Genomic DNA, 23,742 nt, shown 5'->3' with positions numbered 1-23,742 from the left:
AGCTGCCTGCCCAGGGTCACACAGCAAGGAAGCGGCCCACCCGGACTGCCTGTGGGATCAAGGCCCTGACACTTGCCAGAGTGGCAGAGCTGAGGCCCGAACTGAAGCAGTTGGACTGAGACCTCAGGCCCTTGGCACACCGTCGGGAACCCTGGCAGCGTCCAGCGTGTGCAAGCCGACAGGAGTGACCTCCAGCCTTCCCCACCCACAGCCGTGTTTGCCCTGCCTCCCCAGCCCCGCCCGGCTTCATCCCAAGAGGACAGGAGCGGGTGAGGTCAGCCTCTCCCAGCAGGGATGTGCACTGAGGCCGTCCCTGATGATGTCCAGGAGTCGTCATAGGCGGGGGACGCCAAGGGCAGCCTGCAGATTCCTTTGCTCCAGAAATCCCGTTGGGCTCCTCCATCCTGGGCCCTGGGAGTCTGGAGCACAGATTTCAGCAGCCCCTTCTGCAACTGGGCCCAGGGAGGGTGCAAAGGGGCTTCTCAGGGGCCAGATGGAGAGGAAACCCTTGCTGACTCTTTCCTCTGTGCCCACCCCGTCCTCAGCTCGGCCTCCAGTGAGAAGGTGGATTCTAAGCCCTGGTGGAGGGGTGGTGGAAGGCAGGAGAGATGGACCCAACGACCAGGTCTCAGATCCCGCCCCTGCCCCATCCTGGCAGGTGACCTCACCTCGCTCTCTGACTCTCTAATCTCATCCGATAACTGGGGATTAAGGAAGCCGGCTGCCTGGTTTGGACGAGGTAATCCGTGTCCGGGTGCCCTACCAAGGTTAGACAGAATCAACGATGAATGCAGTCACCACCACAAATAGTAATGGGGATGCACAGATCATCAGAATCTTCCAAAGGTTCCATTCACAGACTGTTCCCCAGCCCGAATTCCAATTAGGAACCACTGTCTCCAGGGCCCAGGACCAATATACCGCATATCTCAAATATGAGTGTTACATTGGAATCACGCGAGGGCTTATTAACCATCAGCCTGGCAGGTTCCTGGGTCTGCCCCCGGGATTCTAATTCCATGGATGTGGGGTGGAACTGGGTCTCTGTTTCTTTTCCAGTGTTAGGGGCTGAAGCCCACACCTGCCCAGAATGGGGGACACCACAGGACAAGTGGCAGGGTGCCCAGGGACGCTTCCTCTGTGCTACACGCACCAAGGCTCCTTGCACTGGGTGTCCAGAGCCTGCCACCGCATGGGGAAAGGGACCCCGGTCCCTTCAATGCACCGCACAGGGCTTAGGAGTCCCCAAACGCGAAGTGTTTTCGTTGTTTCTTGTATGCAACTTTCTGTATCGAGGACCAGAACAAAAATTTCTTCGAGTAATTTTTTTTTTTAAGTCAGGTTTATTGAGGTGTAATTTCCATGCAGTAAAAATCATCCTTTACTGTGTACAGTTCCATGTATTTCAACAATGACATACAGCTGTGTAACCACTGTCAGTTATGACCTAGAACATTTCCATCAGCCCCTCCCCCAAATCCCCTCCAGCTGCTGTGTAGTCAACCCCTCTTCCCACTTGCCACCGATCTGTGCATTATCTTTATCGTTTTGTCTTTTCCAGAATATCCTATAAATGCAGTGTCTGTGTCTGGCATGCTTGACTCAGCATTGCGTATTTGAGACTCGTCCATGGCATATGCGGGCATCAGTCATTTGTCCCTTCTTATCGCCGAGTAGGACGTGATTGTATGGAGGCGCCATGGTTCACCTTCCTGGGGTAACTTCATTGTCCCCAGCTTTGGTCCAGAAATCCTATCAAGCAAGAAATGCAATGGGTCTGGTTCCCATGTAGATCTTTCTGCTCTGCTTGCTTCAAAAGTCAAAGTAGACTCATTCTTCGGCAATGTTTTTCAAATTAGCTACTACACGCCTCTCTTCCAGAGCACATAGTTCGAGCGTGTACAAGAGTTACAAGAACCATCATGAGGGGTGCCTGGGGAATAACCGGGACACCCCACTTCCCTTCCGAAGGAGCAGCAGTGGGAATGTGGACCCAGAGTCGGCCAGCTCTTCTGATTTCCGGTTTTTCAAGAAAAGGAAGGAGTCTGGATTTTTAGATGAAGTGTCCTGATTTTTTTCATGTTGGCAAGTAATTCAGAACGATTTTAATCACTGTGCTGGCCCTGAAGCCCCACATCTGCAGGCCAGATTGAGTCTGTGGGTCTCTGTCTTGAGGCCTGGGACTTTTGCTGTGTTAAGCGCTAGGGTTGCAAAGAGAAAAGCTGCTTGCCTCTGAGTTGATCACACACAGCGGGAGAAACCAGGCTTATAGAGCAGGAATTACCCCCTGGGAGAAGGGTCCCAGGAGCCACGTAAAAAGGTATTTTGAGAAGGCAGTATTGTACCTCGTACCCAGCACTGAAATGCTCTCCAGAGGGGGTGACCTTGAGGTGAGCCTTGGTGAAGGAGTAGGAGTTCGCCCATAGCGGGCACGTGTCATTTGGAAGGATTGGCCTGGGCAAGGACTGTGGGCACGGAAGAGGCTGGGCCCCCCAGAGCATGGCGGGTCAGCAGGTGTGAGTGAGCCCTTTGGGCACCGAGGTTGGTTATTATAAATTTCTTTCATGGACTTGACCCCAAAATACTGGTTTTTCAATCACGGCCCGGATTGCTTGCTCGTTCCCATCTCTACCAAAGACCTAACTGTCCGTCGTAATGGGAGTCTTGCCACTTCCTTTGGTGGACACCTTGTGCAGCATCTCGAGATGCCCCTTTCCCTTGGAGGCCCAGGGCTCTGGGGCTTTCTGGCCCTTTCTACCAGATGTGCTTGGAGGACCAAAGCCAGCTCCCACGGGGGACTGAAGACCAAATTGCCCGAACTGTAAAAAGCGGAGTGCACCAATGGCCAGGGAGTTGGAGCGATGTCATTAAGCCTTAGGGTCGGAAACGCCGAGGGGGGATGTTCCGTGTCCTGGAGGAAGTGAAAAAAACCTCGAGACGAGTCCAGACTCACAGTCATGTTCTGAGGCTGCTCTGGCTGCACGTGGGGCCTGGCGCCGGGCACAAGCAGCACGACCAGGTCGCCTTTTGCTCTTTTCACCTCCCCTGTGCCCTCTGGGGAGCAGTGACTTCAACAGAAAAGGGTCGACAGCGGCCCAATGACATAGATGCAGGACTCCTGGCCTTTAAGTGGGGTGGGGAGGTGGCAAGATAGAGCCAGGGACCCCCCCAGGAATCGCTGCCTTTAGACTGCTGACTCTTCCTTCTCACTGAGTGGAACTTTTAAAATTCAGATGCCCAGGCCCTGGGACCAGCCGCCTGGGTTTAACTCCCAGTCTCACCACTAACTGCAGGACCTTCGCTCAGGGCCGTGGAAGGAAGGGGGACCCAGGGTGTGCGGCAGAGCCCCCGTCATGGGGGGAAGGGGTGGCAGTGTCCCCCATCACCCTCTGCAGCCGGCTGGGCCCACACGTGGTTCACGTCCCGCCAACTCTGAGGCAGGTGGGAGCTGTGTCCCATTCATTCACTTGTTCACTCTGCAAGTGTTCACTGAGCCTCCGCTATACCGTACGTAAGGCCCCACAGGGAATGCCGCCCCAATTACAGCCCCGGTCCTTGCGCTCCAGAAGCCTCCAGTCCAAGAGACATTGGCTTCACTGTGCTGTGACCCTCACACAAAGTTGGCATAATACGGGCAGGGCGGGGCTAGAAATATAAAGTCTTCTGACGACACGGGGAAGGAAGGCTTTGATCTGCCTGGGAGATCTAGGAAGGCTTCCTGGAGGAAACGGCCTCGGGGATTCTTTTTAGGCAGCTCAGTTATCATTTGCTGAGTTCAACCTTGAGGGCACAGGCTGGTCCCCTTCATCTGCTTCCCTAGCCCTGCTTACTTCGAGCCTCCCCATATTGGAGCCAACTTGATTTGCCATGTGTCTGACCTGGAACCACCAGTTCCAGGGGGCTCTGTGTTCGGGGGCTTCATTCACCCTCCCCTTGGTACCCGCCATCTTCTCTCCCATCCCCCAAACTGGAAACCCAGCAGGAGACCTTCTACAAAGAGTGCCAAGACTCCTGCCCGCCACCTCCAGAACGCAGCAACATCGGCGCTGGAGGGAGGGACAGAGGGCGAGAAGGGGCAGCTTGGCTTCGGTGGGTGCTTTGCACTCATTTGTAATACCGATGATAAATGTTCAACAATAACAATACCTAACGTAAGGCCCAGTATCGAGTGCCTTCTGTGTGCCAAGCACGTTGCATGCATTATCTCATTTAATTCCCACGCTAGCTGCCAAGAAGCCCGACGGCCTGCTTGTCGAGCAGTGCAGCCAGTGGAGCTGGAAGGCTTGGGCTCAGATCTCTTCCTCCACCTCTTCTATATGGAACCATGTTACAGAACCTCTGTGCCTCAGTTTCCTCCCCTGTAATTAGGGGAAGATAAGAGCCCCTACCACAGCTCTGAATTGCTGTGAGGATGAAATTAATATTGGCAGAATGCGTAGGATAGCACCTGACACGTCAGCAAGTACAACACTGTGTCAAATACGTTACACGTGCATTATTGAAACAAAGAATCAGGAACAGCTGAGTCGAGGGACGGTACAGCGCTAAGTTCACTGAGCACATAGTATGTACTGGGTAATGTCAGGAGCATTCTACGTGCATTTTCTCACTTAATTCCTGCATCAAGCCACCTCCTGTGGTTTGAGGAAGCACCACTAATAACCCCGATTTGTCTGACAACTCGTGACAGCAGCCGGTTAGTGGTAGAGAAAGACCTCCAACCAAGGCGAGATGAGAACACGGGAGGGTAGGACCCCCCCTCCCACGTCTCCCGGGATAGCTGTGTGGTTCACCTCCAGACGGCGCAGCGAGGAATGAATTGGAGTTGGGGGCGATAGAGGTGCCATGGCTCTAACCAGCGTGAGCAGAGAAAAGCCCAGGGAGTGAGACCTACTGGGAGGCGCTGGGTGAGCCACGGGATTGTGCTGGGGAGTACTAAGTAGGTCTTGGTGTTTTGTGAAGTTGTTGCCCCCTGAGCTGGTCTGCCCCACATTGCAAGTTCTGGAGTCGTCAACGTCTGAGAATAGCATTTAGGTCAGAAACACAGGAGGGTAAATGGAAAGGCTCCATGCGTGGTCACCATGTACAGTTGTGCAAGTTGTGCCCTGCACAAGGGCACCTGGCAGAGGAGCAAGTCCAGCTCGTATTTCACTCACCAAGCTGTGGGCTCTGATCTGGGTCTGCCTCTGCCTAGAGGAAGGGGCACCATGTTCTATTCTCACAAAAGTACCCTATAGACAGGGGTGGTCTTGACTCCAGGAGATGGGGGGGGGTAGAGAGACTTTATCTGCAGAGATGAATCGGCAGAGGTCAGACGTTGCCAGTGGCCTGGCACCTGGGGAACCATGGCTTTGGTTTCCATAGTGACCGGAGGTCCTGAAGCAAAGGACACAGCCTGGGACCATGTTGATGGAAGGCTGAGCCATGTCTGGGGCTTCCTAATGTGCTCACGAAGTGGATGGGGACTGCGACGGGAGCAGCCCCTGCGGGGATCAGCTCAGCAAGCTTTGGATGGGGCTGAAGAAGATGGTAACCTGTGACCCTGACCCCAACCCCCTGTGGAGTCAGAGAAGTTGGGTTCTTGAGCCAAAAGTGTGTGTGTGTGTGTGTGTGTGTGTGAGAGAGAGAGAGAGAGAGACTACCATGAGGAAAGGAGAAAGGGTATTTCAAAAAGCATGAATCCCAACAGACAATGGGAGGCTATCCTGCCCGAGGCACAGCCCCGTTTTGGAGCGGCCCGTTGGCCACATTTTGTCACCTGCTTTGCCGCCATGTTGGAAGGGGGAGGAAGGGTGCCAGTGTTTGTTTGCTCATCGCCCACCAGGCCTGTGCCAGATGTTTTAGACACATGACCTCATTTTCCCCTCCACCCCTCTTCCTCATGCTTTCTGAAGCAATGACAGCTTTCAGTAGAATCAAAAAAAAAAGGGTGGGGGGATCTCCTTTCAAGTCTCCACAGTGCTGCTGGGCCCGGGATGTGCCGTGTGGGGTGGCTGTGTAGCAATCGGCAGCATGAATCTGATTCTCGCTCCCCCTCCAACCCCCCCCATCCATGCGACTTTTCCAGCAAGCACACAGGAAGGAGAGGCAGCTGCCTCAGCCCACCCCAAGGAGCTCTGCTGGGAGAGGAAAGAAAACCTGGAAGGGGAATGGCCGGGGTCTTGGTTTTCTTCACCCTCTGGCAGAGGCCTGGGCTGGGTGGTGTCTGGGCCTTCTCGCCATGTCTGGGTTTTTGACCGTGGGGGCCGGACCTCTGAGGCCCAGAGACCTCATGGAGACCTGTCACAGGCAGTGTCCAAAGACTCAGACACCCATTACCCTCTGCCCTTTCTTCTATCAGCTGCGGTGCTTTGGGCTACAAATAGCAAAAAAGGTCAACCGAGGAAGACTCAAGCTGTAGGCATGTTTCTGTTTTACCGAACAAGAGGTCTGGGGGGAGGAGGACCAAGGGCCAAGTGGGGGCTGCAGCCAGGCAGTGCTCCAGGTGCTCAGGGAGCGTGAGTCCCCGGGGACAGGGTGTTCAGGGACCCACTGGGGCCAATTCATTGACGTCTTGAAGCCGGCACCCCACGCTGGAGAAAGTCCTGACATGCCCGCACGAAGAGAGCCCCTTCTCTTGAGCTGCCAAAGACGATGGATGCCCCTCTGGGTGGCTGGAGTGGGTTCTCTGTTGGTTGCTAGAAACAGACCCTGTTACCGTTAGTAATAGGGGGCAAGAGAGCCATGGGCTGGCAGGCCTCACAGGCTCCCCAGGGCAGCCACACGACCAGGTGTCAGAAGCCTGGAATGACGTTTCTGACGTTCAAGGGCGTGGGATCCCGCTGGTTATCTTGTCTGCTCAAGCCTGGCCTCCAGGGTAGTGATGAGAGCTCTCTTACTCTGCCTCCCACCTCTGCAGCCTCTTTCTCACCCTCCCCCACGCCCACCCATGCTCTGTAACCCCAGGGGGCGCTATTCACACGGTCAAGTGTGCAGTGCACAGCTTTCCCGGCCTTCCATGGCGGCCCTGGCAACTTGGATGCGCAGAGAATTGTTTACTTTCTCCAAAGCTGATCTCATCTCATTCAGAAGCCCCGAGTCACGATGATAAAACACATTCAGCCCGGTCCAGCGGGGTCAGTCTGATTCAGTCATTTAAATAGTCTTGTGAGGTAAGGGCTCAGCCCCTTCGGGGAAATTTGGCTTCTGCTTGAATGATTCCAAAGGGCTCATCTTTCACAGCTCGTCCTCCTCTGGCTTCTTTTTCAAAGTGACATCTGTGGATATAGATGGCCGAGGCTTGTGTGACCTCAAGCGTCAGGGGAGAGGGGACCTCTGGTTCTGTACTGGTCCTTAGATGTGTCCTGGCTGATGTCCACTAAGGTGTGGCTGGTCTGTCCTCTCCTGGAACATTCTTTGGGCACCTACCACTGAACTCTGCAACTGACAGACTCATGGTCCATTTTTTCTTGGCTCTAATGACAGGGTCCATTCCCAGCCGGGCCTCTGTGTCAGATCCATCTTGCCCCCGGCCTCTGAGGCAGTTGACTTGCCCCTCGCGATGGCAACTTTTCTTGGTGGCCTGTGCCTCTTGGACCTTCCACGTCCTCCTTCAGAGTTGTACAGGGACCCACTGCGGGGTTCTCTCCACCAGCCAGGAGCTGAAGGGAGCTCACAGGCTTGCACACCCAGCCCCCTCTCTGTGGCCATTCCCCTTGGCCATCTTCATCCGGTGAGGCCACATCTTGTTTGAATAGTGACCTCCATCCACAATCCTTTTTTCTTTTTTAAAGTAGGCTCCATGCCCAGCGTGGAGCCCAATGCAGGCCTGGAACTCATTACCATGAGATCAAGACCTGAGCTGAGATCAAGAGTTGGACACTCAGCCGACCGAGCCACCCAGACGCCCCTCTTTCCAGAATTCTAACCAAGACGTTGGAGGGAAACCCCTCTACCTACCAAGCACATTGCCCCTGTGATTTTGACCCGAGGTAGGGAAAATCAGGACACACACCTGAACATGAACTTCCATTCTGATTTCCCTTCACATTCTCCGTCTCCATCTGCCAGGAGTAGGCTTTCCCCTTCCCCCGGTGTCTCACCAGAGTCGGCCAAGGGAGACTCTTCATTTGCTAACAGGGGGAGATGGGAGTCCAGAAAAGCCTCCTAGGTCTGGCTCTTAAGACTGTCTGGTAGCTGCAAGATCCTATTTTGGATGTCAGAGCCTGCTTTTTTTTTTTTTTTTTTTTTTTTTTTTTTTTTTTGGATTCCTGCTTTAACCGTCCTAAGCCTCTCTGGATAAACGGATGCCAGTAAGAGGGAGAAGGAGAAGGTCGCAGCTAGCCAGTGCAAAGGAATGAAGCACGCTTACAGATCTAAAAAGTAAAACCGACCCTCCTTATGCTTCTCCATGTCCTCTGCTCCATCCCCCTTCTCTGGGCTTGTGGCTCCTGCATCTGCCACCAACTGCTGGCTCCCCGTAGCTCACATTTCAACCCTCCAAGGAAGGAGCTGAGTGGTTGGTTGAGCCGATCACCATTGAGTGTGGGTGTCCCCTACTGCGCAGAGCTCTGGAGCTGGGCTAGCGGTCCCTGTGGGACACAACATGGCCACCTCGATGAGGCCGTGGCCCTCGTGAGTTTGGGCAGCCGTGGCTGTCATAGGGGAATCGTTGGCCAAAGATCCCAGAAGAGTCCCCTTTTCTTGCCGGTCTTAAATTAATTAGTAGGTTCTTTTTATAAGGCAAAGACTGAGTGAGAGGTAGAGAACACCACGAGACAGGCATCAGATGGTTTTTTAAACAAAAACCTTTGTATTTTCTCAGTGACATAAAGTTTCATCACGAAGTTTCCACTCTAGTTTCTAGACCTCCAGCTGATGAAGTTTTTCCAGTGTCTTGGAGGAAATGGTGACTCCTACATGCACACACACACACACACACTCACACACACACACACAGCCCTAGGGGATAGTGGAGGGCAAGCAACACGAAGAGTTGATCTCCAGAACGGCTGTGTGCATGTGGCCTGGTGTCGCTTCTCTGTGGGTAAGCTGGTGGCCCACCTTGTCTGTGCCCACGTTGATTAACAGGGCCTGAGTAGTGCCCTCCGTTAAGCCTCAGACTTTGGCTCAGGTCAGGATCTCAGCGATTCTGGGATCGAGCCCCACAGCAGGCTCTGTGCTCAGCAGGGAGTCTCCCTTTCCCTCTGCCCCTCCCCTGCTCATACTCGAGCCAGCACGCACGCGCTCTCTCAAATAAATAAGTAAAATCTTTAAAAAAATAAAAAGGCCTTCAGCTTTCCCTTTCTCACTTGGGGCACTGAGAGACGGGTCGGCTTCCTCCGTTCTCTAACGGAGACACTACTATGTAACACGCAGACCATCCGTGGCCTCCCCAGATTGCAGTCTAGATAAATGATCTCTCGGGGAGGGGGAGGCCCAAGCCCAGTGACCATGCCCGTCCCCCCAGTCCCACAACAGTTTATCAGCCCGTCTTTGTTTGCACTGCCAGGTGACAGGGAACCAAGGTCTTGTTCTGTGAGGTAGGTGGTCCTAGGATCCCTGGCCACAGGGACCAACAGGTGGAAGGGCTCGTCGGCAGGCCCGGAGGAAAGCTCGTGGGACTCCGCCCCAAGGGGGCTCGGAATGCCTGCTTCCTGGCAAGCACACCTGACACATCGTTTCAGGAGGTCTCCGTGACAGGAGAGGTATCTGCCCTGTGAGGTCTGACCACACACGTCTGCTCCCTGAAGTGCGCCGGCTTGGGGACCCCTGGATGGGCAGATCCCACCACGGGGAAGGAGCCCTGGAATGAGGGGCTAGACCCGGCGCCCTGCATATGGGATCCCCAATCATCCTAAGCATCGGGCAAGACATTTCACAGGAGAAGAACCTGGAGGGTCTCCCCAACCCAGCCTTTAGCCTCAGCTACCAAACAACCTTTAAAAAAAAAAAAGTTGCTTAGCCTCCCCTAGCAAGAGACCAGAGGGCCACAGAGGAGGGTGTGAGAAGTAGAGATTGCGGGAAAAGAGAATGAGGCTGAGAACCAGAGGTCTTGGGTGGAATTCTGCCAGCTCTTATTAAGCACTTACTGCATGCCCGGTCTTGTAGCTCCACAGTCTAGGAATGCAAAGTAAAACCCTGGAGGAACATGTTAGGCCAGCTCTTTGATTGACCCGCCCTACAGCGGGATGGCTGTCAAGGGCAAATGAGATTACTGCAAGTACTTTTGAGGAACAAATACATTTATATAATAACTTTTGTATCGTAGTTCACACAGCACTCCCCACACGTCACTATTTCACGGGAACCTCACAACTATCCTAGCGAAAAGGTATGAATTCTACCCATTTCACAGATGGAGAAACTGAGACCCAGCAAAGCAAAGGGATTTATAAAAGGTCACAGAACTAGGGCTTCAGAGGGCACAGTGCTTCTTGCACCACAGTTCGAGGACTTACGACCCCCCAGATCACCAGACAGCTTGTTAGAAATGCAGAGTCTTGGGCCCCCACCCACCCTGGACTTCCTGAATCAGATCCTCTGGAGGTGGGGCCCAGTGGTCTGTGCTTTACCAAGCCCTCTTTCGAGTTTGGGAACCGCTGAACAGAAGCACTGTCTCTCAACTTTAACATTCCTGCAAATCACCTGGGATCTTGCAAAACTGGATTCTGCTTCAGGCCTGAGTGGGGCCTGGGATTCCGCACTTCTGATCAGCTCCCAGAGGCTGCCGGGGCTGTTGGCCCACAGACAGTACACTGAAGAGCAGGAAATCACCTGGGGAGCTCAGTTCAAATGCAGAATCCCCGCTCCACTCCCAGACAGCGCGATCCTCCAGGCCAGAAGCGGAGCCCAACCACGTGAATTTCCACAGACACCCCCAATGACCCTGAGACAGGTGGCCTGGGGACCCCGTCTGAGGATCCCTTCTCTGGCGTTCAGGCTTGCAGACATCCACCCCAGCCTCATTTTCAAAGGCTTTCCTCCTCTACTCCCCATCTCCACTGGCCTTGAACCACCCATCTGATCCCCTGCCAAACTGTGGGTTAAGGGGTGTGAGTGGGAGGCCATCCCTGAGCCAGTGGGGCCCTCAGTTCCTCAAAATAGGTCAGAAGTCTGGCACAGACCAGGCTCGGTGGCTGCAAATAGAAACCATCTGTTGGGCCTATGCTTTGAGCTCCAGGGCTCCTCCCTCACTGGGCAGAGGAATATAGAACTCAGAACCCCAGTGGTGGGTGGGCGCTTCGCTGAGCAGGGCCTGCCCACCCCAGACCCTCCCACTGGGCCTGCCTGTTGAGGAAATGAGCAGCTCCATGTTGCGTACACCCCCACCCTTTCCCCCCTTCTCACCATGCACCAACAGGAGTCTTGGTGTGCGAAACTGTCATCACATAACCTTGCTGTGTGACCTTGGACAAATCACTTCCCCTTTCTGGGCCTTCATCTACGAAATGAGAGGCTGGATTTGAGTGGACCCAAGCGTGCATTTCTGCTCTGACAGGCTATGGTGGGTTCCATGAAAGCCTTTTAGGGTCAGCACCCACATGTAGGAAAAGTTGGGCCCCTGGAGAGACAGACATTGCCTTCTCCTGGCTTTCTGCCCAGGTCGGATCTTAGCAGTTGGGAGCCAAGCCTACATCTCTCCAGAAGGGAATAGGCAAGTTTTGTGATCTGGGAGGGCCAAGGGGGCTTTTGGAAGCTTTGAGGGGGAAGTGACGGGGTCCCTCTTCCTGATTCCTGTCCTCATCCCTTTCCTCATTCGTGCACTTACTAAACATGTCACAATACTGTATTCAGCCTAATGGTAAGCCCTGGAAAAATGAGGGGGACTGAGACCTAGTCCCTACCCTCAATAACATCCAGCATGATTGCGGAGCAAAGATGTGACGTAGAGCCCAGGTGTCAGACCTGAGTTCAGATCCAGCCCCTCCACTCATGTGACCTTAGAAGCCCGGGTGCATCTGTCCTTGGGGAGTCTTGCTGTATCTTTTCCTAGGGTTATTATCAGGATTACAGGATGTACTGAACATAAAATACTTGGCTCACAGCAAGCGCTTAAACATTGGCTATTGTTATGAGTGTGCTGAGCCAGGAAAGGGAGAGCACAGCACAGAACCTGGGGGCTTCGGGAGAGACTGCCCAACTCGGGAGCCATCTTGGGGGAGGTGGGAAGCTCTCCTGAGAAGCTCGGAGCAGCACAGGCCGGCAGCCTTCCCCTCACGTGTCCAGTCCTGCTCCGCAGAACAGGAAAGACTGCAGGGATTCAGGGCAGAAGCCTGCTCCAGGAATAGACTTCGTGTCTGGCTGGACTTGCGTTGGGTGATGGGCAGTAAGCAGCATCCTTGGGAGCCGGAGCTGGAGCCTCCCATCTGCGGGCTGTTGAGAAGATGCCATCCCAACCACGTTCGTTCCCACTTTGATGTGCTCTGATAGCATAAGGGAGATAGGACAGAGCTGGGAGGGATCCCATTTCATGGCCGAGAAAGGCTTGTACAAGAGGCTCGGGGAATCGGTGGGGGCGCTGGCCTGGAACCCAGGCCTTCCACGTTTGCTGGGGGTGGAGAGAAAGTCATTGGGGGTGACTCCAGATCATGGCCTTGCTTGGTCCCTTGGCATCCTGGCCAGGAGCTAGTGGGGGATGGAGATTCAGTCTGATTAGTCTCTTCTAGAATCGATAGTCCACCGGTGCTGTCCAGTAAAATTTTTTGTGGGGATGAAAACGCTCTGTGATCTGTACCATTCAATATGGCAGCCCCTAGCCGCATAGGGCTAGTGAGCACTCGGAATGTGGTCAGTCTGACTAAGGAACGGAAGTTTTAATTTGATTTTATTTTAATTCATCAGTCCCAGGTAGCTAGTAGCTACCACGTGCCTCTTTGGCCTACTCCTGGGTACAGGGGCTAGGGCAGATAGCGTCAAAAGCTGGCGTCCACAGGTATGCGCCTTCGTAACACGCCCCTCAGATGATTTCCGTGTGTAGTCAGGTTAGGGACTCACCAGACCAGGGGGTCTCAGAGGCACTGTACTGAGGGAAGGGGTCAACGTCCCACAGCATACGAGCCTTGCACCATCTGTCCATCGGTCTGTCTGCCTTGTGGCCTCTACCTCTTTTGCCGTCACCTGATTTCCACTGCTGTGTAATTCCGGGCCAGCTACACATTTAGTGATGCCATCATCATGGTGGGAGCATTTATACCCCAGAAACTGGTAAATACTACCAACTAGGACACCCCTGCCCTCGGCGAGCTGGTTGGTAACCATTTACCAGCACGCCCCTGCCCTAGACCCCCCGGCAGGTACATGCTTTGAGTCTTTGCCGTGTACCGAGCACGGTTTTAGGCATTGCTGATGCCACAGTGAACAGGAGAGACAGAAATCCCTGCCCCTGGACAGACACAACCAGACGCGTCAAATGCGTCGTGTGGTTGATAACGACACGTGCCTGGGGAAGGTCTCACTGAGAGACCACCTTTGAGAAAAGACCTGCAGGAAGTGAGAAAAGCACTGCAAGGAGGGGAAACAGCATCTTCCTGAGCAGGTCACGCCACGGACAAAGGGAACCGGCTCTCAGACGGGTTCGGGGCCTTGTCCCAGGTTGGGGTGGAGCCAGGGTGTGAACGTGGGTCACCTGACCACGGCCATGCTGGGAGCTGGGAGCTCCGGCCTAAAGGTGGGACAGGGTCAGTGAGTCAGCCTCCTGCCTCCTGCACCCCTGCTGACATCGGGTAGTGCCTTGGGGAGCAGAGGATTTAGGGACAGGCCCTAAGGAACTCTCTGGAAGCCCAAACCCGGCGGATCCAGCAGTCAGAGAGCGGGTCAGAGAGAACATGTACGGTCCAGCGTCTCCGTGCTGGTGAATGCTCGAATGGCCACAGCATCTTCTCAGGAGTCCTGAAAGCCAGTAAGAACCCGGCGTCCGGGGCTAGATCACAAAGTGGCAGAACTGGGTGGGGATCCGTTTGGCCCAAACCCCTCCTGTGGCTGAAGGAGGGATTGCTTGATGGCCCCCAGCACGTGCAGGTTTCTGGCATTTTCCTCATACTAGAATTTCTCAAACTGGGTTCCCCAGGGGCCCAGGGTTCCACGGTGTGATCGCAGACCACTGCAGGAACGTGCTCCCAGCTTGCTTCTCGACACGAACTCAAGCCTCTCCAGCTTTGCCTGTGACCTTGGGAGGTCTGAGTAGTGCTCTGTTGAAAGGGCACCTGCGCTGAGAGAGGAAAAAGGCCCTAGCCCTTCATTTCACAGAGAAGGAAACCGAGGCCTAGAGCAGGTCAGTACGACCGCCCGGCCTGGCGCGCTTCTCAGGACCCCGAGCAGCAGTCACTTCTGCCCCCTCCAGTTTGGGAACATGAGCTGGGTCCCTGCCGTGTGTCTGTCCAGCCCTGGGCTCAGAGACGGACGAGGGCCACGTGACAGGCTGTGGCTCAGGGAGCCCGATCGTTGTGGTCGAGTGAGGTGAGAATAGTGCTAAGAGGCCTGCCCTTGTTACAGCGGTGCACCGTTTGCGAAGCATCTGCCCCCGTGTTCTCCTGTCCCATCGTCACGGAGATTTGGGACAGAGGTGCGGGTGAAGTCCAGGTTGTATGGAAGAGGACACCGAGCCGGCGGGGGTTGGGGGAAGGAAGGTGGCTTGACCCACGCCACGCAGCTGGCCATCCCCACCAGATGGAAACGGTCAGCCTTCCTCTGGCAACACGTGGACAGAAAGTGGCTCTCCCACGGATCCCATTGGGCCGCCCGGCAGCTGCCAGTGCAGATCCAGAGGGCTCCTGGGCTCCCTGGCTAACAGCTGTCCCCCCAGGAGGTAGCCATGAGCTCCCCGCTCACCTGAGTCAGAAACAAGAAAAAAAACACCCTGCCCTGGTACGTTTTTGTGTTGCAGTTAGAGGACCGAATTTTAGTCATCGTCGTCTAGAAAATGCACCCGCTGGCCGCCATAAATCATCTTTAGGATCGGAGGACAGGATACAATTTGCTTCCATGTGGAGTGTACATAGCGATTATCTCAGAGGAGAAAAAAGGCAGCCTCCATTTCTTAAGAGGCTATAAGGGCCATTCAGCTGCAAAATGAATGCTGCTTCCTTCCGGGCCCTCCCCCTCTCAGAGGGAGACCAGGATGGCGCTGGGCCCGGGCAGAGGCCGCCAGGGAGCCGGCCCAGCAGCTGCGCACATCTGGAGGCCAGAGCCTCTCCCTCCCTCCTCCTGACCCTCGGCCCAGCCCAGCCCCCTCCTGCTCCTGGCAGATCCTGGCCTCCCCAAGTAAACACTCGATCGAGGTCAGAGCCTGTCCCTGACAGGACAAGCACACACCCTCGCCCAGACACCTTGCCGGGTACTTTGGATTTGGTCGCTTCATTGCATCCAGTGAGCCAGGGGGACATTTGCATTTTATGGGGAGATGAACTAATGCTCAGAGAGGTTGCTTAACTAGTCTAAAGTCACACAGCTAACCAATAACAAGATAGTGACCTGTGGATTCTTCCTGACTCCCACACTCTGTCTACTACGTAGTTTCTTGACACTTTTGTATAATGCCCTGTATTATATGGAGCAAGAGTGAAGGGATAGAAGTTTAGGGAGAGGCCAAGACAGAGAAGATGCGTATTATATTGGAAAGAATGGTAGACTAAGAGTCAAAAGTTCTTGGCTGGTCTTGGCTCCGACACGTTCATAGCTTGTGACTTGGGGCTAGTCTCTTCACACCTCTGAGCCTCAAATTATTCACATATGTCTATTTCCAGTGAGGTTATAGTATCTGCCCAGCTCCGCGCATTGGTCAGCTGGGGCGGAGGGAGGCGAACGAGGTGGTGTCTAGACTGGGTCACGGCTACAGCATGGGTGGATTTCTTGGGGCGGTTCTGCAGACACTGGTCCCCTTGCTGATCCAGTGCCGTCCGCAGCAAGGGACTCCCTAAGCCCTCTCCTAAGAGCTGTCCTGAATTCAGAGCCCGGGGCCTCCCGGTGACAAGGAGCCTAGCAGACATGGGGCTGCGTGACCTCTAGGACAAACACTGCGTGGAAGGGCGTGGACCCAGAAGCACTAGTGGGGGAGAGTAAGGAGCAGACGCTCCTGTGGGCAGGAGTGGGACATGAGCTTGAGTAAGAAACTCGAAACTTCAGTAAGCTGAAGTCACAGCCCTGGGGTGAGACTCCGCCCTGTCCCATCCGGGGAGCCGGGCAGTTGTGCCTGACCTCGGCTCGTGCCCTGCCTCCATCCTGAGAGTTTATTCAACCGGAGTCACCGGGAAGGTCCTGCTAGAAGGAGTCCAGGACCAGGCCTGGGGTGGGGTGCACAGAAGGGCTTGGCTGATCAGACTAACTCATAAGCTAGTAACAGGAGAGGGAAAACATACACCTGAAGCTTGGAGTAAGTAGCACTAACCAGCCCTTGGGACACCCTCGGGGGGGATGGCAGTTGCCACGAGAGTGGTTGTCATTCAGAGTCACAGCAGCCCCGCTGGCGCGGCATCAGGCTCCTTGTTTTACAGAAGAGGAAGGGCCCTGGCCAGGGTGACAGAACTAGGACCCCGCTGGTCACTCTGACCCCCATGCCCCTTTCTATTACAACACAATGCCTTTCATAGAGGAGCTCTATGATCTCATCTTGGGGCCGGAAGACCGGCTGGTCCCATCCATTATTCCACACCACCCTGATCAGAGGTCATCCACCAGAATCTTAAACCCCTCTAGGGATGGGAAGCTCATTACCTCTCAAGGCAGCTTCCTTTCCCACCTCAGGCGGCATTAACTGTTAAGAAAGTCCTCCCTTGTAGGGAGTTCAGCTGGGTCTCAGTCTGTGCTGATCGCTCCTGAAAGCTTCAGAGAGAGAGTGTGTGTCCCACCCTCACGAGAATGAGCTGGGGCAACCCGCCAGGATCGAGGCTGTGCTTGGGGGCCACGGGGAAAAGGCAAAGGGCCAGGTTCTAGGTCATCCCTTGGCTGCCACACTGACTGACTTCCCTTCGAGGTCAGGGCAGCATCTCCGTCCCAGCCTCGGCACGGTCTCCTCCTCTGGCCGAAGACAGAGGAGTGCTTTCTGTTCCCTGCCTGCCCACGCAGCCAGCTGACCTCAGAGTGAAGTCAACCCCTTGGGAACTGCGGGTGGAAAGGTCAGCCCTCCGGGGCCCGTGGTCGCCCTGCTTTGGTCCACAGTGCGTGTCAGTGCCTGATCCGGCCTCCCAGGCCCTCCAGCCTTCTGTCCGCCGCCCTCCAGAACAGACCCTCGGCGCACCCAGCCGGTCCCTCCCTGCCGCCAGTCGGACCAGGTGCGTGTGACTCGTTCTCTCTGCCTTCTCCTCTCCATCCTCCCCCCACCAAAGCTGAGCGATGAATGACAGGGCCGTCTTTCACCGGAATCGAATCAAAGCTTTACACCTGATTCCTAAAGTTTACAGGGAAGACAGGAATGACTTTGAAGCTGTCGTAAAGCAACATGAGACAGATCGCTGCAACGTCTTATCACACAGCTGACTTGCTGTGTTCAGAGTCAATACCACCAAAAAAAAAAAAAAAAAAAGGAAAGAAAACAAAACCAAAAAAAAAAAAAAAGGTGTTGGGAATGTTCTAGATTGAAAGGAGGCAGAAGAGAGATCACCACCAAATGAAACCTGTGGGAGCAACGTGGCTCCCCGTCCCGGTTGTTCACAATACGGAAGAGTGTAAAAGGCGTTTTGGAGCATTTTGAGTACAGGCTGGGTCTTCGATGGGATCGAGGAATCGTTAATTTTCTTAGACGTGATAATGGTAATATGCTTGTGTAGGAAATTGTCCTCCTTTGTAGGAAATGCATGCGGATATAATAAGGGGACAAGAGTCACGTGTGCAACCTCCTTTCAAATGATTCCACAAAAGAAAAAAAGAGACACGTACGTGTGTGCACACACACACACAGGGGGAGAGAAAAAGAAACGTGGCAAAATGTTAATAATAACCTAGGTGCTGGGTGGTTATTTTACCATTCCCCCAACTATTTTTCTGTATTGAAATCTTTCATAATAAAAGGTTTGAGAAAAGCTGATCTGGACTGTGGAGTCAGAGAGAACAGGTTCAAGTCGCCCCCTGTGCTCACTAATGATCTGAAGTTGGGCTGGGTGTTTCCCACCCGGTACGAGGACAGCTGGAGATCCCCCAAGGAGATTGCGTGCAGCCCCGTGCTCTCTGGGTGTCTGGTACAGGCGGATGGCCCCCACCCCCATGAAGCCGGCCCTGATCCCCCCCTTTCCTGACCTCCCATTCCCATTGCACTTCCGTTCCGCAGTCTGCCACCAAGCGACTGGCCGACTACCGTGAATGTGTCAAGTGCGGGCTTTAGCGTCTCTGGATCTGAAAGCAGGATCTGGGCCAGTGCTTTCCTGGACACCCCTCAACAGCCCGGATCCATGGGAGCAGCCGTGGTATCGTGAATGGGACTTGCAATCCCATTTTAGAGATGGAACACCTGATACTCAGAGAGACGAAGGGTCTTTTCCAAGGTTAGCAGGAGTCAGCGTGGGGAGTGGAAACCCAGGGTCCAGCCCTGGCCGTGCACCTGCTGTGGACTCGCGCGGGGTGAGGCTGCAGGCCCAGTGATGAGGACCGCGATCAGCCAGGGCCCTTCCGAACGCCCAGCTGAGAGATCCAGCCCCAGCCTATCAGCCAGGGGGGACCCGCCAGCAGCGGGCTTGCTGAGAACAAAGCCCTTGGGAAGATGCTCTCCGTTTTTCCCAGGAGGCAGGCTGGCATCATTCTAGGGCCCGCCGGGACCCAGCCCCAGGAGACAGGCTCATTGGAACAACAGGCCTACTGAGTGCAAGCCCCAAGCCCGAGGGCCGGGCTCAGGCTTCCCAGGATGCTGGGCTGTGAGGGGCACTAGTGGGATATGTTCAAGGAGAATACAGGTGCGCCCACCAGGAACCTTGACCACAAAGACTTCTTTGCGTACAGACACCCTGAGGAATGGGTCGTGGGGAGATGGGGGGGGGGGAGGAAAGGGCAGAGAGGGGGACAGTGCAGAAAGGGGGGGAGAGAGTAGGGAAAGAGTGGAGGAGAGATGGAGGAGGAAGGGGTGAAGTCAGATGGGAAAATAGACCCAGGATAACCAGCATCTGTGGGCGCCACCCAGGGAAACATGGGTGTCGTGGGAGGGTTCCGGAGAGCCTGTCAGGTCAGCTGGTTTCAGTGTCACCGGAGCTCTGGAACTAGGTGTTTCTCAGAGGCCCGTGTGGATCCCCCTCAGCTATGGCAGACCCAGGCTGGGGGCCCTGAGGACCTGGGCGCAGGCCCCACCCTTGCCCCTGCAGGGCTCTGGGGTATTCAGAATAAGCAGGGTGTGGAGGTGGGGGGTTGCACAGAGCCCAGCCCTTCCTCTCCTGCCTCTCATTCTGCTCTGTGGAGTGAGCATCGGAGGGGTGCCAGGCCTGTGCTATGCACGTCACAGCATCTTGGCATTGACTCCTCTGCGCTCTTGGAGGCAGTGGGGGTTATTAGCCTCCTTTATGTAAGAGCAGACGGAGGCAGCACAGAGAGGTTAAGTGGTTTGCCCAAGTCACACAGCTGGACAGCAGCAAAGATGGCGCTGCATCTGGGCTATGTGGCTTCTTATTACCCTTCCCCTCACAGACACCATGACACCGTTGGGGGCGGGGGGCTCCCTTTGGGGAGGGGCTGGACCTGTCAGGGGCCGGGTGCCCAGCAGGTCTCCCCATGGCATCTGAGACTCATGTCCTGGGAAGAGCAGAGACCAGTCTGCAGTCGGCTCAGAGGCCCTGGGGTCACCACCTGCCATCACTGTCTTCCTGGGAAGAGAGAGCCAGTGACACAGAGGAGACTAGTCCCCGAAGAAGAGATGCTGGCTGTCCAGGGGCTCTGAGGAGTGTGGGCCTATGGAGTCTAAGTTGAATCGGGCCCTGGAGGCTAAGGGTGGGATGGGCAGGGAAGAGGGGTGAACGCGTTCTAGGCCGGGAATGCACCAGCAAGGAGCAGGAGGTGGGATTTCTCTTTCTTTCTCTTTCGTGGGAACTGTGGAATCTAGAATGTTCTACCTGGAAGGGACAGAGCAATTCTTAGCACTCCCATATCAGATTGAATTTTTGCCAGGTCTATGCTATATTTTTCATACTGTTTTTTTTAATTGATTAATTATTTTTTAACTTAGCCTTATTAGCAGTAATATCTGTGAAATCATGGATTTGGCATGCAAGTTCTATTATTTCTAATGCAAATTAAAATAAACACGTAACTGCTAAAATTACACACTTCATCTCTGTACCGTGTAAGGGGATTGCGAGTGAGCGCCTGGGACCCCAGCCTGACTATCTCCGCCGATGTAATCCCGATGCGGAGTTGACGTCCTGAGAGTGCAAGGGGCTTGCCTGAGGTCATGCAGCCAGCAGTGCCCACCAGGCTCCCGTCCATGTCCTGCAGGACTCTGTCCTGAACAGTCCTGGCGGACCTGGGCGGGGACCAGAGCAGACGGATTGGAGTGGGTGGCAGCGTGGGCCGAGCCGGGGAGGGAGGGAGGAGTGGCAGGGAGAGCAGGGAGAAGGCCCCCCGCAGGGTACACGGTGACCCAGGCAGTGGAGAAGGTGGGGATTGGGGGCCCCCTGGGGCGGGGGGGGGCGGGGAGAAAGAGGATTTGCCTGCAGGTGAGAAACCCTCCCTGAGAATCTCCTTATTGGATCTGAACTCTTTCCTTCAATGAAGAGAACTTTGCAGCCGGGCTCTGGACTTGATTTAAATCAAATGCGAAGTGTTGTTTTCAGACCCCAGAGTTGGTGCCCTGATTCCTTGGTGGTGCCTCCTTTTGTTTTTTCCTTCCCGTGGAAATTTCCTGTAGGGAAGTCACCCTTGCCTCCTTCTGTCCCGAGATGGGGTGGGAGACAGCAGGAGAGTGGGCGGGAAGGGGAAGGCATTGATCATGGCAAGGTCAGGACAGCAGTATACTCATTCACAAAGGTCTGTTGAGCTCTAGCTGTATGCCAGGCCCTGGCTGGGCACTTGCGGGGGGCCTGTTGCACTTGGAGGCATGTCTAAATCTATTCGGGTTCCAGTCTGTGAAGATGACCATTTGTAGGGCTGCCCCCTAGGAGGGTCCAACCTGTAGCGAAGCTGGAGTCCATCGTGGGCTGCCCAATTGGTCCTCCAGTTCCCCCTTGTGCACATCTGTGTTCTCGGCTACATGGCATGGGACACGCATGCAGTAGGGGCCAACTGGTTGCTTGGTTGGAACCTGTGTTGTCAATGGCGGGTAGAGAGGGGGTTGGGTTCTCAAACTTCAATGTGCCTCTGTTACACTGGGCGTTTCCTGTAGGTGGGGGAAAAGCTGAATTAAAATGCTAATTTCTGGCCCCATCCCCCAACTGTTGGGTTCAGTGGGTCAGGACCGGAACTCAAGGATCAGCATTTCTCACAAACAATGTTCGAGGCTCAGATGATTTTGATACAGGTGATCCTTAGACCACACAGCAAGAAACCTTACTCCAAAGGGTATTCTGGCATAAGAAAGAGTCTCGGATTTCCAGTCGGGAGACCCGTGTTCAGGGCTCTACTTATTAGCTGTGTGGCCTTGGACAAGTCACCTAACCTCTCTGTGCCTGGTGATGATGATGATGATGATGATGATGATGATGATGATGATAGATAGGACTGAGAGATTTCTGAGGGTGCATTTGTGGATTAGAAGCTCTAGAGAGGATCAGAGGAGGGGATGATAATGGATGGTCGTTTGTCTCTTTGCACATAAAGGGGGACATTTCCCCCCCTTGTCTTTGTGGCCACCGAGCCCCCTCTGTCTGTATCTCCCATACTGAATTGAACACAGCCTTTGAGAGGCAGGAGGCAGCCCATACGTGTTGTTGGGGAGATGGTCTGCTCTGTCACATGCCATGTCCCTAGGAAGTGAAAGGACCTTACATCTTTTCTGGAAGATGGGATAGGAGTGCGTACCAAAGCCAGGAAACGTATGAGTGCCCTCATGCCAGTCTTGGCTCTTGTAGGACTTTATTAAGAGAGTAAGTCCTCTAGCACAGGGCCAGGCACACAGAGGGCCCTGCATTCTTAGAGGCTTCTTCGCCTCTCTCCACTTCCTTCCCCCCCTTGCCCAGCCCAGGCCCTTCCAGAAGTGGTGACCTGCCTGACCCTTGTCTCTCCTGGTCCCTCACAGATGTCCTGGCGTCCACAGTACCGCAGCTCCAAGTTCCGAAACGTCTACGGGAAGGTGGCTAACCGGGAGCACTGCTTCGACGGTATCCCCATCACCAAAAATGTGCACGATAACCACTTCTGTGCCGTCAACGCCCGCTTCCTGGCCATCGTCACCGAGAGCGCGGGAGGTGGCTCCTTCCTGGTCATCCCCCTGCAGCAGGTAGGACCTGCACCTCCCTGCCCCGGCTGCTGGCCAGAGCAGGGAGAAGCCCTCCTCGGTCACTGTCGGGACTGCTGCCTCCATTTCTCTCTGCGCGCCCCCGCCCTTGTACTGTTTCATCACATGTCCGGTGGCTATGCCCACCCCAGGGTTTTCCCGAGATCCGCCAGAACAGGCGCAGGCCAGGATCCAGGAGACCTGAGATCTGTTCCCAAAACTTCCCCAAAGAGCGCTTCCTAAAGCACTTGGACAAGTCACTTCCCCTTGGGTACGTGGGGCTCCCATTAACACTCGGGATTAGAACACCTGATCTCCAGGTGATCTCCAAGACCAGGTCCTGCTCTGCAGTTCTGTGTCCTGGGTTGTCCTTTTTGGTGTGGAGCTGGGAGGGGTGAAGACCCAGCCGTAGGCACATGGGGCATCTGCAGAAATGACACGCTCATTAAAAAAACATTGAGAGCTCTCCACTGAAAGGCTGGGAATCATTTACCTTCTCTCTCATCACACTTCCTAGCTAAAGGTTTTCCCCCTTCTGTGGCTGCCTTTGTGAATATAACAAATTAAATCTGCAAAGCCTAGATCATGAAATTTTGAAGCTCTGTGCTCAGGCAGAGTCCCTGGAGGCCCGTGGGAGGTCACGCGCCTCAGGGAAAGCGCTCGCTGTCAGTCTGGCTTGTTTATGGCTGAGCTCTCCCTTCCCGGCCTGACTCATCTCCACTCCCACCCTCCGCCAAACCGCCAGGGAAGGAGGAGGTGCAGGCGAAAGGAAGCCTCAGTTCTTGAAATCTACCGTCAGCTGGTGGTGGAGGATGGATTTTTCCAGTCTCTCCTACCCACAGTGGGAGAACACGGATTTGGGAAATCCTTAGTCCATAGCCTCCCTCCCACCGAAGGGGGCACAGCCGCAGTGACACTGAGAGGTCTGCGGACAGAGCCCGAGGGACAGAGAGGTCTGAGGAGCCATGGGCTTGGTGGCAGCAGGTCTGGGTTCTAGTTGGTTCTGCCACTTGCCAGCCAGGTCGTCTCAGGAATGGCACTTACCCTCTCTGCACCTTATCTCCGTGTAATGGTAAAACGAGGACGCTGAATCCTCTTCCGTCTACATGCGTGATGTTGGCATGGAGTGGGATGGTAGACATGGAACCTCCTCGTGAACCACATAGCATGTTAAAGATGTTTGGGTATTTTCTTGGAAAAATCTACTAGCTCTGCTCATGGGCTTGGCTGACAGATGCCCACAGCGGCTCTAAGACATTCGGAAGGATTCTGAAATACAGTTTGTCTCCCCTCTCAAACCGGATGGGCTCAGATCCCTGTCTACCTTGGGGACCAGCTAATCTCCAGCCACAGCAGGTCCCCAGCTACGTGTGGGTTGGTCCTTGGGGGCTCAAGCCCATTGCCAGCACCCTGAGATACTCCAC

General features: G+C 54.8%; 1 protein-coding gene across 2 annotated transcripts in view; it reads left to right on the top strand.

The window, feature by feature from the left end:
- CORO2B (coronin 2B) overlaps nt 1-23,742 on the top strand; it is a 127,099-nt gene that overhangs the window by 43,836 nt on the left and 59,521 nt on the right. The window contains exons 1-2 of one of the 2 annotated variants that reach the window (XM_008708668.2): nt 563-739; nt 22,121-22,321. In XM_008708668.2, coding sequence (XP_008706890.2) covers nt 22,121-22,321 — 201 coding nt within the window. In that variant the 5' untranslated portion in view covers nt 563-739. Of the gene's footprint in view, nt 1-562; nt 740-22,120; nt 22,322-23,742 lie in introns of those variants that run through there. The other variant, XM_040643058.1, reaches the window with a different exon arrangement.

The sequence above is a fragment of the Ursus maritimus genome, unplaced genomic scaffold (assembly GCF_017311325.1).
Source record: "Ursus maritimus isolate PB19 unplaced genomic scaffold, ASM1731132v1 scaffold_27, whole genome shotgun sequence".
Classification (NCBI taxonomy): Eukaryota; Metazoa; Chordata; class Mammalia; order Carnivora; family Ursidae; genus Ursus; species Ursus maritimus.
This window is presented reverse-complemented; position numbering and strand designations above follow the sequence as displayed.